This window comes from Talpa occidentalis, unplaced genomic scaffold (genome assembly GCF_014898055.3).
Source record: "Talpa occidentalis isolate TD23 unplaced genomic scaffold, MPIMG_talOcc4v2.1 talOcc4.4, whole genome shotgun sequence".
In the NCBI taxonomy this organism is placed as follows: domain Eukaryota; kingdom Metazoa; phylum Chordata; class Mammalia; order Eulipotyphla; family Talpidae; genus Talpa; species Talpa occidentalis.
The window spans coordinates 33,324,131-33,341,637 of record NW_023604295.1 but is presented as its reverse complement, the minus strand read 5'-3'; the positions used below and the strand labels follow the sequence as shown (position 1 = coordinate 33,341,637).

Here is a 17,507-nt window from a genome sequence, read left to right as displayed (position 1 = left end):
AATATACTCAAATCTATTTTATTTCTTTAAATGCCTGTGATCAACCCCAGGGAGGTGTCATTAGGGAGCACCCACCTCTGAGGCCAGGCGGGCACTGAAAAGGGTGACAGCAGACTTTACCCAGAGGCCATGGCCTCTGACGTAACCCAACCTGAGGCGAGGGCCTCTTGCATTAGCAGAACTAGATCAAAAAATGGGGGCGTATATTGGCTTTGCCCGGTAGTTAATGGATAATAGTATTGAGCCAAGAAGATTCACCATGAAGGAGAACAACAAACACCACCCACTCACTGACAAAACAGCTGATTTGGGGGTTTTAAGTTCAACCCTTGCTTGGCTATGTGGATTCAGGCTTGTCATCTCTTCTCTCAGGATGTTGTTATGTCATTTAAAGAAAGAGGGGGTTGGCCTGCCCAGGCCAACTAGAACACTTCAATCTATAGCAGTCTATGATTCTATAAGATATAACCACACACAACAAGTATGAGGACATCCTATGGGAGGAAAATAGAAACTTTTCCATCACCTTCAACACCCCACTTTCACCAGCCCTCAGAGGGAGATCTACTCATTCTTATTTTCAAGATAAAGAAACTAATTCTAGGAAACTTGCTAGGACAATTCTTTAAACTTCCAAGAAGTTTTGTGCACAGAACTACAAACTGTTTTCCTCTTTCCACTCCTTCCTTGTTCAATAGCCTGGCTATCTGGAAGGTGCGGTTGCTGCCCTGGTGCAAGAAAAGGCCAGTGACAGTGATGGTGCATAGTGGCTTTAGTTTTACAAAGCTGCTGGATCAGTGGGAGAACCAGCAGCTAGAAGCTCGTGGAGGAATTACTACCCACCTTGTTTATGGGCAACTTCCAGCTATCTATCTGCTCTGTGATGACAATCCTTGGAAAGTAATACCACCTTCTATAAAATCTGCAAGTTCTGAACTTGGAGGAATTTGGTTCAGGAGGCCACATAACCTGGGGAGAGATTTCCCTGGGATCTCTGGCACCAGCAATGCTCAGCAGTGATCTGAGATGATTCAGCCAATTGTGGAAACACTTAGAGATGCAACAAGAAGAGTCTTTGCTCTGGTCTCTCAAACATACACATCCATCATCACCTATGATTTTGCAACTTTTGTTGGGCTTCCTATGGAAGAGGCCGTGAAAGGTATATTGTTACAATGGCAAACTGTTTTCCAATGTGACTGTACCATTTTGTATTCCCAACAGCAATGAAGGAAACTTTCCTGTTGGTCCATATTTTCACCAGCATTGGGTATTGTCACTGTTCTGGATTTGACACATTCTGAAAGGTGCATAATGCTATCTCATGGTTGTTTTAAGTTATTTAAGTTTTAAATAACTTAAGTTATTTAAGTTTCAGCATTAGCATTACACGAATGCCAGCAATTTGCAAATTATTGATTATTTGAACACAGGGACCTCAAATGCTTCATGACTGCAGCAGTTTGACACAATAGGCAAGACTGTAGAATTAGCACCTGATGGAGTTTGCTGAGTAAGAAAGGAAGAACAGACTCAACTGCAAGAGAAACAGCATGTAGGAGAAAGAGCCAAAGAGAAAGCTAAGGGCTTTAGGGGACATTGCAAAAGGGTCAGGGAAGGACATGGGGAAAAGTACATGGGAAGTTTGACTAAGAGCAAGAGTTAGTATTGCTGATGAGTGAAAGTGAATGACATGATGTGCTTCCTTTAAATGTAATAAAGTTAACTCAGCAACTCCACAGTCAAACCCACTTCTCTTCCTGCATCCCCTGTCTCTGTTGCTGGCACTACTGTCAGTGAACAAGGGATGCAACGTCAAGGTGCCTTCTGCATTCTTTCTTCAGTAAATGTGTTAAGCAGCACCTGTGGGAAAATCCTCATGGGCTGGAAGTAGCTTTCCTTTTTGCACCTGCTCTGCTCCTTTCTTCCTCTTCTCGCTGTCTTAGGAGGATGACTCCCCTGCTGGCAAGTATACTGCTGGGTCAAAGAGCCAATGGCCAAGGAGATCAGAGGGAAGGAGAGATAGATCAGGGTATTTATTACCTGCTTCTGCTTCAACCAGGATCTGGCAGTGGCTGCATCCCTACACAGGGGGGTCCCTGTCCACAGGCCAGCTCCCTGGCTTGGGTGAGGCCATGCCTCCTTCTGCCTTGGGAGGCCTGGACTGGTTGACGTCTCCTGCTGCTGCTTTTCAGCAGCAACCCCGGCCAGTCCCTTCACTTGGCCCACAGCCTTCTCTGAGGTTCCTTCACTGAAGCGTCTTTAGTTGAGCCACAGGAATGCAATTGTGACTCTGCCAGGCTCTTAAAGGGGGTCTGTGACACCACATGACACCCCCACAAAATCATTTCTCCATCTATATGAAGCAAGTAAGAGTAATAACACGTGACTATTGCCTACTGTTCTCAAGCTAATGATGCCACAGCCCATGAGCATCTTTTAGGTAACAGCTGCCAGGATGGAAGACAATGATTACACTTGTAAATTCTTCATCAAAATATCAATATTTTTTATATAGGGGTTTGTGTGTGTGCATGCATGCATGTGCATGTGCTTGCACATGGGGCAACCTGATGTAAAATTTTTCATACAGGTTTGTAACTATGGGGAAAGACTATGAATGTCATGATGGACCCTTTAATACTGTCCTCAGAGAAATTGTAAAGATAATAAAAATTGTGTTCCTAGGTGCTTAACACAGCCCAGATATACTTTTCTTTATGTGACTTTGAGAGCCACAGATTTCCAGGCAAAGGAAAAGTGGCAGAGGCTGGAAATGGTACAGGGAATGCTCAGTTAATGAACTTGGAACTAAAAGGGATGCACAGAATTTAGCCCTCTGCTGTGTCTCTGATCCTTGTACGAGGTGGTATTAGGGAAATTAATGGTATTAGGGTTATTGATGATTTGCTGTCATAGAAAGAGTCAAGCATATCCATAGGTGAAAGGGTGAAAATATCAGTGAGAGAAAGAGTCAAGCATATCCATAGATGAAAGGGTGAAAATATCAGTGAGAGAAAGACAAGACAGACATCTAGCCACAGCCCAAGGCCTTGGAGGTTTAGGAGGTCGGCAGCCCAGTGCACAAGTGGACAATTGACTTCATTATTTCCACTTCCAGTCAACACGTTGAGACCAAGAGGAGTCAGAGGTATTTATTAGCAACTCTCTACATTTCAATTGTTTCTTTCCCCTTTTCCCACCACCTCTCATCTCCTTCAGCCACCAGATGACCACAGGGTCCTCGATGTGATTCTCATGGAGGAAGAACACGAGGGTTTTCCTGTTGGGCTGGTCCTGGGCACTCAGCAGAGCGTTGTTCTTTGGAGGGGAAAGGTAGCACCAGCACTGTCTTCCTCTCAGGCCCCATGAAGAGGAAGGAGATATCCAGGGTATCTCCCTGGGGATTCCTGGTTAGATCCAGATGCACAGGGATGGCCCCCACAGGAACACTTTCCATTGGCTCAATTAATAAACTAGCAACTGATCGGGGCTTCTCATCATCTATGTCAGGAAGGTATTGGACAGTTCCTTTTGGCACAGCTGTGGCTGGTGCATCAGTGGGAGCTGCCTGTTTCTGCTGGGACTCTTCCACCTTGGGCAGGTGTGCAGGGCCTTGGTTAACAGCAGAGTTTTCACTGCCAGGATCAGGAGCCTGAAATAAGAACAATTTCAAGAGAATGTCCACCCCCCCCCCACCTTGAAATCTCTGCCATACTTGTTACCATACAAGCTGTTCTATGCCTTCCTATGGAAAGTTTCAAAGGGAGACCAGCTGTAGGAATGGGTCTATCTTTAAAGTGTTAAAAAGTAAGTCTGAGAAGGAACAGAGAAACTAAACATATAGAAGCTTGATGATAAGTTGTGCAAACTCAGATCTGACAATGGGCCAGTGAGGTCCAATGACTTGTTCTATCCCCAGTGAGGTGTTCCCCTACTCCCAGAAGAGACAGCAGTAGTCACCTCTTGATGGCTTTTCTTCCAGGCCCTCAATTCAGGTCCTAATGATAGGTTTTACAGTGATCTGGATGAGGAAACGGTTGCAATCTCTGGTTGGTGAAACAACCAAGGTTCAAAGAGGCAGTCTGCAACCCTGGTCACACATCTTGTAGCTGGCAGACAGGAATCAAACCTAGGAGGCTGATCTCCACCACCTCCTCTACTGTACTAGGCTGCCTCACAGTAAGTGATAAACACATACTTCTGGGAAGAGACTATTTCCTGGAAACAACTACCCCAGTGATTCTGCATATGGTGTTTAGGACACTGAATTTAATGTCAGAGGCCTGAGTAACCCGAACTAGTAGGTTCCTAGCTCTGAAGGAGCTTAGCTTATTCTGCAGGACAACAGTGTTTCTGAAACACAACCTTACATGTCTTTCACCAGCGACCCTGTGGGTGTAGCATTAGGGCATCGTGAGTGAAGTGGTGATCCTAGACTTTAGGACATTATTAGGAGAACTGAGTTAGCGGAAGTTAAAATAAAGATAAATCTGCAGGTTCATGAATCTACAGGAAGACAAACAGTCAAATTTTTAAATACCTGTGATTCAAAGAATTTACAAGTCACGGAGACAAAGGTTTCTCCTGGAGCTTGGATCCGCGACCCTTGGCAAAGGCCAACAGGCTGAAAACATAAAGAGAAAAAAATATGATGTGGCATGAATATAATTATAACAACCATAAAGCTAATCAATTTGCTTCCTGCTTATATAGATACATGACAACCAATATTTTATGCTCCCTCTGTGTAACAGGCAAGCTATTTGCCAGTCTCCTCTAGATCATCCTACCAAATCACCTGGATATTAGGCAAAGTTTCCTCCAGTGATGGAAACCTCAGGATTTCCTAGGTAACAAGTCTGATTATTAGTAAATTCTTTGAAATGAGTAGAAATATATGTCACACAACTCCTACCTGACCTTATTTCTACAACAGCAGGTTTAATTCTGTAAAATACTTTTGTACTCTTTTCTCCAATATTCTTGGTAATTGGAAGAGCAAGTGTAAGCAAAAGATGCAAAAGTGAAAGAATCATCCTTGATGCCTTTCCCTCAAAAGTCCTTAAGCTCCATATCAGGTTTGAAGTACAGAGAGAAAATCTTTGAATTGTGCATGAGATAGGATTTTGATTCAGAACTGACTGAACAGATTCTTTCATAAAATACCTGAAAGTCAACCTTAGTTACCTAAGTGAAATCAGTCTCACTGAAAATGATCAGAAATCCCTAGATGTCATTGACAGGAAAGAGAGATTCCCCAGAATATGGTGAAGATGTTTTCCCAATTAGTCCTTAAGCAAATTGAAAATAGTCGATTGAGAGGTTACGAAAGAAGTAAAGTTGTTTATTTGCAGAAGACATAATCCTGTACAGGAAAACCTGAGGAATCCAGTAGAAAGTGCTTTGAGCTAATAAATGAATTCAGCAAGTTTAATAATACAAGGTCAATATAGAGAGAGCAATAGTATTTCTACACATCTGCAATAAAGAAACCAAAAATGAATTTATACTCCTATGAAATTTCCAACTGCCTTTGGAGAACATTTTTGCACCCAACACTAATGATAAAGGACTGATCACAAAAATCTGCAAAGAGCTGATGAGACTCAACAACAACAAAGAAAATAACCCAGTCAAAAAATGGGCAGAAGAGCTAAAAAGAAACTTCTCTGAAGAGGAAATGCAAATGGCCAACAGACATATGAAAAAATGTTCAACATCACTTGTAATCAGGGAAATGCAAATCAAAACTACCATGAGATACCATCTTACACCAGTGAGAATGGCACATATTAAAAAAAACTAGCAACAACAAATGTTGGCGAGGGTGTGGAGAAAAAGGAACTCTCCTGCACTGTTGGTGGGAGTGCAAACTGGTCCAACCACTATGGAGAGCTGTGTGGAGATTTCTGGACCTACTAAACATAGAGCTTCCATATGATCCAGCAATTCCACTCCTAGGTATTTACCCAAAGGACACAGAAACATCAATTCCAAAGAACACCTGCACCCCTATGTTTATAGCAGCACTATTTACAATAGCTAAGCTTTGGAAACAGCCCAAATGCCCAAAAATAGATGACTGGATCAAGAAGATGTGGTACATATATACCATGGAATATTACTCAGCATTCAAAAAAGATAAACACATGCAATTTGCAGCAACATGGATGGCGCTGGAAGGGATCATGCTCAGCGAAATAAGCCAGAAAGAAAAAGAAAAATACCGGATGGTCTCACTCATAGCAGGAATCTAGAAAACTTAAATAAGGGATCAGGAAAATGAATAACTATAAGAAAGTGAAAATCAAAATCAACAAAAAACTATGAACCAGAGACACTTTTTGGGGGATGGGGGCTGGGAGGGGAGGGATTGGGGTCAGAATGGGGCATGTGCAGTTGTATGGGGGAATATAAAAATAAAATTTATTATTTAAATAAAAAAAAATAAAGAATGAAATTGCTAAGTTGAAACCAAGATTATTGTGAAGATGCAAATGATCAATGATACCCCAAATAATCTTGACTAAGAACAAAACAGAACTTTTGATGCATTTTGCCCAATTGTACTATAAAACACGGTGCCACTGATGTTCCCGGCAGGTGTGGGAATTCCCATGGCTTCAAGGATCCCTCCTCACCTGGGATGCTTTCTGTTGATGAAGACTTGCTTGTTTTGTTTTAACTTGTTTTGACTTGCTCCTTCTGAAGGAGTAGTCCAGGGAAAAGAACACCAAGATGGATTCCAAATATAACTGGATTTGTTCAGCTAAGGACAGTCATTGAGGAGATTCATTTATACTTTACAACCTTAAGTGCTCATTTTCACAAAACCATCACTTTTTTGTAACGAAATAAAATCTTGTCAGTGTAGGTGTGCCAGCACAATCTCTATTAGTCAGTTGTCCCTTGAGGTGAACAAAAGCATCTCATGCATTATAAAACCTCATGTGTAATTTAGAATAAAAAATAAATATGCTGGGCCTCCCCGGTGGCGCAGCGGTTGAGCGCTGGCTTGCGAAGCTGCCCGCAGCCTCTGCGGCGCCAGTTCGATCCACGGCTGCTTCCCGGCCACCGGAGGAGGGTCCCACATGGCGCGCAGACCTCTCCTGCCGCCCGCTGCTCCCCTCAGCAGTGTACTTCGGTCCTTCTGCCTGCTCTGCTCCCCGCTCTGGCTCTGGTGAATTCTCTCACCCTCCCGCGCTTCTGACTGTACCCAGTGCATGTACAAACAAAACAAACAAACAAACAAACAAACAAATAAATAAATAAAACATGCCTCTATTTAAAAAAAAATAAATTTAAAAATAAATAAATAAATATGCTTACTAAATATTTCTCACCTGTGAACACAAATCTTAAATTCTGAAGAAATTCAGAGATACTTACCTCTGAGTCAGGAGACTGATGCGTGCAGCTGCTGGCCTGGGATTTGGTACAAGGTGCCTCTTTAATTAAATATTCCACAAAGTATGAAGGTCCAACCACCCACTGTAAGACAATAGTTGAGCAGTAAAAATCAGACTTTCCATATGGGGAAATGATTGACAGCATGATATTTACAGAAACGTACACACCCAAGTTGCAGTTAGCACAGGTATCCCAGTGTCCCTGTAACCCCACCATGAACAAAGCATGCAATAGGATTCTGATATGTAGAAAACAACCACCACTCCTCCCTCCCCTTCTCAGGAATGAACAGGCTCTAAAAGCCTTCACTTGGGGATCATGCTCAGTGAAATAAGCCAAAAAGAAAAAGAAAAATACCGGATGGTCTCACTCATAGCAGGAATCTAGAAAACTTAAATAAGGGACCAGGAAAATGAATAACTATAAGAAAGTGAAAATCAGAGTCAACAAAAAACTATGAAACAGAGACACTTTTGGGGGTGTGGGGGGCGGGAGGGGAGGGATTGGGATCAGAAAGGGGGGGTTGCAACTGTATGGGGAATATAAAAATAAAATTTATTATTAATAAAAAAAAATAAATAAAAGCCTTCACTTGGGTGACCTCATTTTTCCTCAGGTAAATTTATTTTTAGATTAGTTTTCCTCACTTTGATAGATAGCAACATAATGCAAATACAATTTTGCCTCCATTTCCCTCAGCATCCACTCCCAACCCTAACATGACCAGAAGCTGACTTGTTGAATGGCCCTTGGTCACTCAGATCTGAAATGTAGCAATAAACAGTGACCTCAAGTAGAGAAACCAGAGACTGGGTTTCACATTTCCCTCCTTGCCTTAAGGCCAATGAAATAAAGGAGTCACACACTTGTGGAAATCCCATGAAGCTCAGACACTGAAACACGATTGTGCGGGCATCAGGTATTCCAAGACAAGAATCCAAGAGGCTGCTTATCAAAGGGCACCACTGACAGTCTCCTCTCAGGTCTGGCTCCATGGCTACACGTGGGAGACTCACTGTTGGTGTAACCACCAGGGGCGTTCCGTCTCACCTGGGTGGAAGCCCTGGTGACTTTGACCAGAGAATACTGCTTTGAGGCACTCTCGCGGTTGTATTTTGCAAGAGACTCAGTGGCAGCTTCCAAGACCTTGGAATCTGATAAATCAATGGGGCTGGGGCAGTCGGGGCAGATTTGGTGAATGCTTCTTCGAGAAACTGTTGATGACAAAAAGAATACTTGAGCCACAAAGATCCTTTATGATTTTTAATCCCAATTTTGTATGACCACAACAGAGACAGACATTGTAAGGAAAAATGATAATGCAGAGTTTCATCAAGGATGGAATGGAAATGGCACTCTCTGAATAGAAAGCTGTCAGCAGTGAGTTTTGTGCAATAGAATGTATTACTTTGATAATTAAAGTAAAATCAAAGTAAGTTTTTTTCCCTCTCACACATTGGTTTATGTATGTGATGGGATATTGCTGAAAACTCATGTTTATATTGATTTAAATACTTCACTTCCAGTGGGTTCAATAACATCCAGAAGCATTGCCTCTGTAAGGGAGTCTGGGTGTCTTAAAAGTTTGAGATTTCATTACCACCATGGTTTTTTTTTTACCTTTAAGTCCCTATCATCAAACGTAATATCTAATGCATGATAATTCTTAGCAAATATTTGTTGATTGAAAGAAGAAATAACCCAACTGAAGGTGGGGGCAGAAGGTGTTTGGTTAGAAAATGCAAATGAGTCAGAAAACAAAAATTGATTAGGTCAGTCTGTGACTGGACAGAATTATCACACTAGTGGTACAGTCAGAATTTCTGACTGGAAGCAGAAGGGGGTGGCAAATCTAGTGAGAAAATTGATCAGAGACTTGACTGAAGTTCATTTTCTAGAGTATATATATTGTCAGACAACTGTTATTAGACAATTGTATTAGTTATTTGCATATTTATTGTGCTGGAGTTTGGGGTGATTTAGATTAAGGGGTAGTTATGTCCAGCTTATCACTCGTGGCACCATTCTGGGGTCAATTCTGACTAAATTATTTAAGTCCTGATTCTGATTAATGGTTGTTATTTAATTTATATTAGGCAAGTCCCATCTTTATACTCAGGAACCTTAACTGATGGTAAGTAATATATTTGCTCTGTTGCATTGTCCCTCAAGAAAAATGCAACACAGTTATCACCTGGAGCTTGTTAGAAATACAGACTCTCAAGTCCCACCCCAGACTTAGGGAATCAGAAATTGCAGTGGAATATAATTGGCAAGGAGTATCCTATGTACATAATAGCTTGATAAGTGGCCATATCCTATATCCCAGGTCCTGACTGATGCTTATTCAAGCAGGATCCAGAATGCATGTTCTTACATATTTCAAAAATCATGACTTTTAGCATTATCTTAGGACATTTGTTTTTTAGACATCATAATGGACGACATACATATGACAGAAATAAGGGAGGGTTGTAACAGGCAGCAAGAAGAGATGCAAGGTTTCCATGATAGATGACTAAAGACCCCCAAATCAAGGCAGTGCATGGTGTGAGCTCCAAGGGTGGCCTAATTAAAGTTTTACAGGGATGTAGAAAGGACAGCACCAGTCATTTCAGTCATTTCTTGAACAGAGAACATTGTGGAAGAAGCATCTGTGTCAATGGTCCTCACAGAATGGATATGAATTCCAAATCAGAGGCTATCAGGGGAGGCATCCTGAGCAGAGGGAGCCAAATGAGTAAGAAGCACAGGCTGGAAAATGTTAGCTGTGTTCAGAAAACAGGGGGGCATCCAGCCTGGTGGAGTGCAGAGCGGTAGAGTCAGAATATCTGCAAACAGGCAAGAAAGGGCACCTGGGCACCAGACATAGAAATTATGACATTTGTAACTTACCAATGAGTTAGGATTCATACAGTACCCAATGCTGAGCAATTATTGCAGGTGACTTGTGGAAGTGGGAAGTGCCAGTATTGGATATAGTGGAAACATGGTCTTGGAATGATGATAGCAAAGAAAAGAAAACCTTGCACATGTGGGCATTGCCCTGCTTAAATGCTTCTTATTCATCTTTTACTAAAATGAACAAAACCAAAGCAACATTTTACCTGGGCGAAGAGTACAGTTATAAGAAAGTGTATGGAGGATTCTTGCTGTCTTGTGCATATAAAATAATGCTTTGCATTGACCATAAACCTGGAACAAACACAGGCATTTTATGACATGGAAGAAGAGTCTAAGACTTAAAAAGAACAAAACCCAAATTGAACATTTAATTTTTAAGTTCTGAAAAGCTGAATGACTATTCTGGTGGCTTTGACTGTGAGAAACCACCAGCTGATTATCAAGCAGTTTAACCTACTTCTGGGGCACAGCCAGACCTCATCCCCCACACTCCTTCCTGGTCCCGCATGACTGGGCACAGGAAGGTGAGCGGAAGTGACTGTAACCAGTGCCAGGTCAGGCCCATGAAGACCTCCCCTGAGCCATCTGCCCTCCTGCTGCTGGTTCTCTTGCCAGAGATGAGGCAGATGTGCTTGTGACCCCAGAAGCCTGGAGTAGGAGGTGGCAGAGTCACAGCCACAAAGCAGAAGGACCTCAGGTCCCCTAATCACTCCTGGAGAAAATGACTTCTTGATCACACATTTCTATTTTGAATTTCACATGAAAAAGATACAAACTTCTGTCATATTGGACTCAGTATACAATTTTAAGTCTATTGTTATCACAGCTAGTGCGACCTTAACAAGTATACAATTTCCAGCAGGGTAAACAGATGATTTGCTTATCAAAATCAGGTTGGTTTGACAATTTTAGTAAATAATAAGAAAATATATCTAGATCCAATAACTTCCTTGTTAACGTGATCCTGCACTCATATTATAAGCTTTCTATTAACAAACGAAATAAGCCCAGCATGTTGAGAATAAACTGACTTTTATTTTTAAGCCTCTCCCATGGTCATCATTAAAATGATTAATTCTGAAGGCCTTTAAATCTTTAGGTTATTTGATTCTGGCAAATCCATCCAGTGTTATTGATTCTGGCAAATCCATCCATCTCCCTCAATCACCCAACAGTTTTCCTTAAACACACAACAGAGGACTTCACCTCGGAACTTTATCTCACAAGTTAAACAGTGGCTTAGCATCTACAGGAGGGTCCTGGATGTAGAAATAAATTTGGGGCCACTTTTCATTCTGGGTTTCATAATTCCAAAGGGACCCTCAGAAACCCTTCTGAAAATAAGTTAAACTATTTTGTTTATGGAACTAGAATGAGCACAAGGGACCATGTTCAGGTGATTATAAAGAGTGGTATTTAAAAAGATGATTACCCCGAACAACCTTCATCCCATACACAGAGGACACCTCTTTTCTCCCCTGAGCCCCTGGACACAAGCACTTACTAATTCATGCAGTGCTCTCCCTCCACAGTTCTTCCAAGGTTTCCTGCTGAGCACGTGGCAGTCAGTCTCTAACACATCTAGGGTGAGATAGTACACAGCTGCTGGTCCGTCCTGTAGGCAGAGGTGGAGAAAGGAACCACATCCCACATGAGCAGCAACTCCTACAGACTGGCCACTGATATCTCTGTTTTATAGCAGAGTCAAGGCTAAGATGCCTGTCAAAACTTCTCATCACATCTGCAATACTAGACAGGGGTAGCGATTAGCTTTGTCTCTAGTGACAGTGAGAGCATTGCAGACACAGCAGAGGAGAGCAGAGCTGCTCAGCAGCTTTCAATTTGGAAAGCACCGGCAACATGTGTCCCTGGTCCCCAACCCTGGCCAGCCCAGCGAGCACCTGCCCGGGTAGGGGACCATCACTTGCCTGTCTGTGTTCACGGACATCGCTCACTCGGTTGAGGCTCAGCACATAGCCATCCTTGCGGTCCCTGTTGATGTCCCTCAGGACAAAATTAGCAAATGACAGCACATCTGAATCATTGCAGCCTCGGGAGAGTAAAGGCGAAGGGTTGAAGACTTGCTGGGGTGGAGATGTAGCCCCAGAGCCCACAGCCAGGGCGCAGAGCACCAGGGGCAGGAGCAGACCCATTCTGTGGGGAGCAGATCCCAGAAGGCGGCAGTGCAGGCAGCTCTAAGGACGAGCTATTTATAAGGCTTTCAAAGGTCAAGTCAAACAGTTTCGTAATTTGAGTCCAATCTGGTGACCAGAGTTTGAATTTTAAATTTTATATTTCTAAGTCAGTATTGGATGGTTTTGCCAGTATTTCTAACTTTAGATCTCCCCATCAATCCTACCTAACCTAATCGTGTGTGTATGTGTGTGTGCGTGTGTGTGCAAACAAATTTAAGTCTTAATTTTTGCCCATGAAATCATAATAAACACCTGTGTCAAGTCTCCTTCTTGGTGGTGATTGGATTCTGCTGTGTCCAGGTATCCACCTGCATCAGAATATGCAGGATTCTCACACCCTCCCTGGTTCTCTTGCACCTCCTTCCAGCTGAAATCCTCAGCCATGCTCGGACATGAACCAGCTTGGGCCCTGGTGCCAGTGGTTATGTTACAGGGCAGGGTGAGGTGCATCCCAGACCCGGCAAACCTGCCTGCTTTAAATAGGTTCTGCCATCTGCCACATCAACACAAAACATATGAGACTTTAATGGGAAGGAACTTTAATACAATTAGGAAACAATACAGGAAAGGCAAAGAATATAGTTTCTAAATCAAGCATTCAAAGTTACCCATCCCTTCGTGGGTAAAAGTCCACCCAAGCAGGATTGGCCCAGAGCAAGGCCCCAAAGCCTGTCACAAGTCTAAAGCACCTTCCAGTGGGGACGCACAGAAAAGTATCAGAAACAAGCAGACAAGTCTGGAGGGAAAAGAGCAAAGTCAAAATCAAGACAAAACCCGCCGTCACCTCCCCACAGTGTCTTACCCACATCTGTTTTAACCAGTCCACGACCAAAAGGCAAGTGTAGTTTCTTCACGTGTCTCTCGGTTGCATGTGCCTCCTTCAGGTCTGCTTCTAGCTCCTCATCCTGCTTCCTTCCTTCCTCAGTCTCCTCTGCAGCTTCTTCTTTCTCTGCTCAGCTCCACCCTCCTTTGGGTGGGGCAGAAACTTGGAAGCTCCCCCTTTCTTGGGGACCACCCTGTTGCAGTTACAAGTGCTTTCACACATGCTCAGCGAAATAAGCCAAAAAGAAAAAGAAAAATACCGGATGGTCTCACTCATAGCAGGAATCTAGAAAACTTAAATAAGGGACCAGGAAAATGAATAACTATAAGAAAGTGAAAATCAAAATCAACAAAAAACTATGAACCAGAGACACTTTTTGGGGGGTGGGGGGCGGGAGGGGAGGGATTGGGGTCAGAATGGGGGGTTGCAATTGTATGGGGAATATAAAAATAAAATTTATTATTTAAAAAAATAAAAAAATAAATTAAAGTGAAAGTAGAGAGTTGGATGTAAATACTGATTTCAACACAGGAGATTGTCTAAGTAAATTATAATACATCATTTATAAAATGGGATGTTATATAACTGTGAGACTCACATTTTTAAAGCTTTTTTATGATTCAGGGAAATGATTAAGAAAAAAGAATTAAAAACTGTACATGCAATGAGAAAAAAAAAAGAGTCAGAAATGGAGTGAAGCATCTAGATTGGAATATCATGGAAGTGTAGTCCATGGATCTGTATCCTGCGCCCCCCACTTCATACTTCCTCCCACCCCTGTCCCCAATGGTCTTTGCTTAGGTAAGCATAGCCCTTGCTGCACCCACAGAAGCAGGATCTAGGATGGTTTCGCATTCATTAGCACATTAAAGGTATCACCTCAGATGCCTTGAGGGGAAGAAACCTATTTTAGACCACAATTTCCTACATTTACTTGACTATAAACTAGGTATTTGCCATGAACCACAAAACACAGTATTGGAATTGCTGCACTAGCAGATAAGTAGGGATCATTCTCATTGAGGTTTTCCATAATAAACTGTTAGGGGGAAAAGGATGTCCTAAAGCTAATTCCATACAGGCTTTGTGGACACCACCCCCACCCCAGGCCAAAGCCAAAGACACTGGGAACTCCAAATCCCATCACCACCAAAGGGAAGGTGGCTGGGATCTGAGGGTGGGGTTAAGCAGCCAGGTTGGTATAAAGCCAGACATGTGGGCTTTGGAGGGATCCCCCATTTTGACTCTCCGCCAGCTCGCAGTGTCTGGCCAGCTCTGAGAGTGCTTTTTGTGTTTCCAGTTCGGCGGATCAGGTAGGACGCATTAAAGACTTTATTTCCCTATTTTCTCCCTTAGTTGTAGATTTTCCTTATTTCCTTTTCCCTTGTAAATAAACCTTGTATTAACCTTTTGTGTATGCCTGCAGTGGAGTATTAATAAGTCCCTTTTAAGCGTGCGGGTGAGGACCCACAGCCAGGAACCCGTTCAATATCGGGGCTGCCCTATAACAATTTGATAAACCTGCTCTTGAAAACCCAATCACGGTGTTGTAAATGACTGGTGATAATTGTCTTAAAGGTAAATTAGTCAATCACCTCTGAATGTAGTTTAATAAATCCAAGTGGCCCATTTCCCAGGTGAGAAAACTGAGGGTGGAAAGGAAGCATGTCTAAATAAAAATCATGAATGAAATAGTTACAGAACCAGGACAGAAATCTGCTCGTGTTAACGCTGTTCATCAGACCAAATATTAAACCTCTAGCCTGATTGTAACTCTTCAATTATCCACAAAAGTACTTGGAAAGTCACATAACTACTATAAGCCTCAGTATCTAGATCTGTAAAATGGGTTTATCATATCCTAGCACCTTCCTCATAGGAGATTCTGTACAGGGAGGGCTAGACCCACACGTGTCACAAAGAGACAGCTGTGCTACAAGAATATCACGATAATTGTTGGAAACTCAACAAACCTTATTGTGCAACTCCACAATGCTAGGAATTGTTAGGTTCTCTGGAATCAAGGGGCAATAAATCTAGTTAGATTACTAATCTACAGCTCTTAAATAACTCCAGACACAAACTGTTTTCAAGGCTTGATTAACAAACCCATAGCTAATGACCTGAGCTCCCTCCAGCTGGGCATTGGGCATTTTCTTTTATCCACAATGACAGTGGTTATGGACACTATGTGTTCAAATTCTGCACACAACAAAGAGTTAGCTTCAACCGGTGAGTGAACAATTATTCACAGGTCTTGTGCTTTGTATGATAAGAGGTTGGAAAGATGAGACCACAGGCATGGGGAGGGGAAGAAAGGTGTGAGGCCTGAGGAAGCGCATCAGGTGTGCACGCTGAAGGAGCATCACTCCAGCTAGAATGAAAAGCAGGACTCCCAAGAACTCGGGACTACACCTGAGGGTAGAAATCAAATACTGTGCAAAAATTAACAATGTAAGAATATATATTTATATATAGTGAGATAGATATATAAATATACAGATATACATAAAAGCAGAACTATAATAAACAACTCAAAATGGATTAAATGATGACTGACCCTGATGGGAGAGGAAAGCAGACCCAGATGTCATGGTTCTACCCTTAGCCGTGTGGTGAAATGTGAGTGGCATAAGCACTCTGAAGCCCAGTTTTCCTATCTGTGAAGTCAGGTTTAGAACTATGCACTTTCTGAGAGTGCTTTTGAAGCCAGAGTCTAATAGCTTGTGCAGGGCAAGACCAGTGGCTGGCCCCAGAAGCTGTTGTGGGCACTGCAAGCGGCTGTGGGTGGTGGGCATTTTACCACCAGTCACCAGTGGCCCCACTGGGGCTCAGACTACAGGCAGAGGTGGGCAGTGATGGTGGCTGGCAGTGGTTCCCCTACCACACCGCCCCAGGGCATGCAGCTGCAGGGAGACTGTAGGGAGGAACACAGACCTCCATGGGGCCAGGCCCAATGCCTTGGCTGCAGCTGCCAGGAGTAGAGAGGCCCATGCCTGGATCATAGCATGGAACCATAAGGTGTGTGCTATGAGCTGATTGCGGAATGGTTCAATCAGCCATAAAATTGAAAACACTCCAATCAGATTTGGAGGAGGGGTGGAGAACCCGGGAAGAGAATATAAGGCAGTGCAGAAGATAGGTTGGGATGCTCAGACACTCGGACTCTCACAGAAGGATTCTGTCCCTAATCTCTGAAGAAGAAAGAAGAACAAGCAGCTGACCTCAGAAAGAAGCGATGCTGAAAGCCTTGCAGAGGACCCAAAGAGCTTCCCAGCAGCTGGGCGGGCGGCACCTGCCTCTAGCCTGTCTCTGACATTACCTGAAAGAACTCCAAAGGCCCGGCCCGGTGTCCTAAAGAGCTGTTTGTTGTTGCGATGGGCCAACAACTTACAAAGAGATGTTAAGATGGTGTTTCTGACACTGCTGCCTCCTAGTGACCAGTGGTGACCTATTGTTGAGAGTGACCAGCACTCTGTGTCCAGGTCACCTCTGAGGGCTGTTAACAGCTCCTGACCTCCTGGTACCACCTCCCGGTGTTGCTGCCTCCATTGCTGTCTGGTCTGGTGTCCTGTGCTGCCCACCCTGCCCTTCCTATGCAGTGTAAGTCTTTGTTTAAGGTTATTGTGTCCTTATTTACCGTGTGGCTGAGTCTTCCATTGGTAAAAGTGAAGTCTCCAGCCACTAATGTGTTTTTCCCGGTGTCTGTATTCACGTTTGATAGTAATTACCTGATACATTATGTTCCTTCATTTGATGTGTATAAATTGAAGAGTATTATGTTTCCTTATGTATTGTTCCCTTAATCATTATGTATCATCCATCCCTGCCTCTGGAAAGTAAATTTTAATAAATGTTTCAGCTGTATGTTTATTGTTGTCTAATATAAACTCAAAATATTTTGCATGAGAATAATGAAAATTTAACATCCGTTGAGTAACCTGCTATTCCCCTTAATTTTATAATGAAAAACTAGTGATAGGCAAATTGATACCCACCTAATAGTTACGAAATGGCCAGGTAAAAAAGATTAATAAATCTACAATAATTATAAAATGATTGCTTATAATGGTATAGCTTCCATTTGAAGAATTAAGACTTCCTTTAAATGAAGTTAAAAGCAATGGGTCTCATATTATGCTATAATACATGAATAAAAAGTTAATTATAAG

General features: G+C 42.7%; 1 protein-coding gene across 1 annotated transcript; it reads right to left on the bottom strand.

The window, feature by feature from the left end:
- Positions 1-3,122: 3,122 nt before the first annotated feature.
- LOC119257378 (fetuin-B-like) lies at positions 3,123-12,535 on the bottom strand. The gene is made up of 7 exons (XM_037525254.2): positions 12,246-12,535; positions 11,822-11,932; positions 10,521-10,608; positions 8,464-8,627; positions 7,393-7,494; positions 4,544-4,627; positions 3,123-3,655 (listed from the first exon to the last, which is right to left on the bottom strand). Exons 1-7 carry the CDS (start codon positions 12,468-12,470, stop codon positions 3,257-3,259), a joined length of 1,173 nt encoding a protein of 390 aa, XP_037381151.1. The 5' UTR covers positions 12,471-12,535; the 3' UTR covers positions 3,123-3,256.
- Positions 12,536-17,507: the final 4,972 nt, after the last annotated feature.

Excerpts from the sequence above, each read along its gene's own strand:
- LOC119257378 (XM_037525254.2), bottom strand. The coding sequence starts at position 12,470 with ATGGGTCTGCTCCTGCCCCTGGTGCTCTGCGCCCTGGCTGTGGGCTCT. Across the intron at positions 8,628-10,520 it reads TAACTGTACTCTTCGCCCAG|TTTCTCGAAGAAGCATTCAC; the intron begins GTAAAATGTTGC and ends TGTCATCAACAG. Across the intron at positions 4,628-7,392 it reads ATCAGTCTCCTGACTCAGAG|CCTGTTGGCCTTTGCCAAGG; the intron begins GTAAGTATCTCT and ends TTATGTTTTCAG.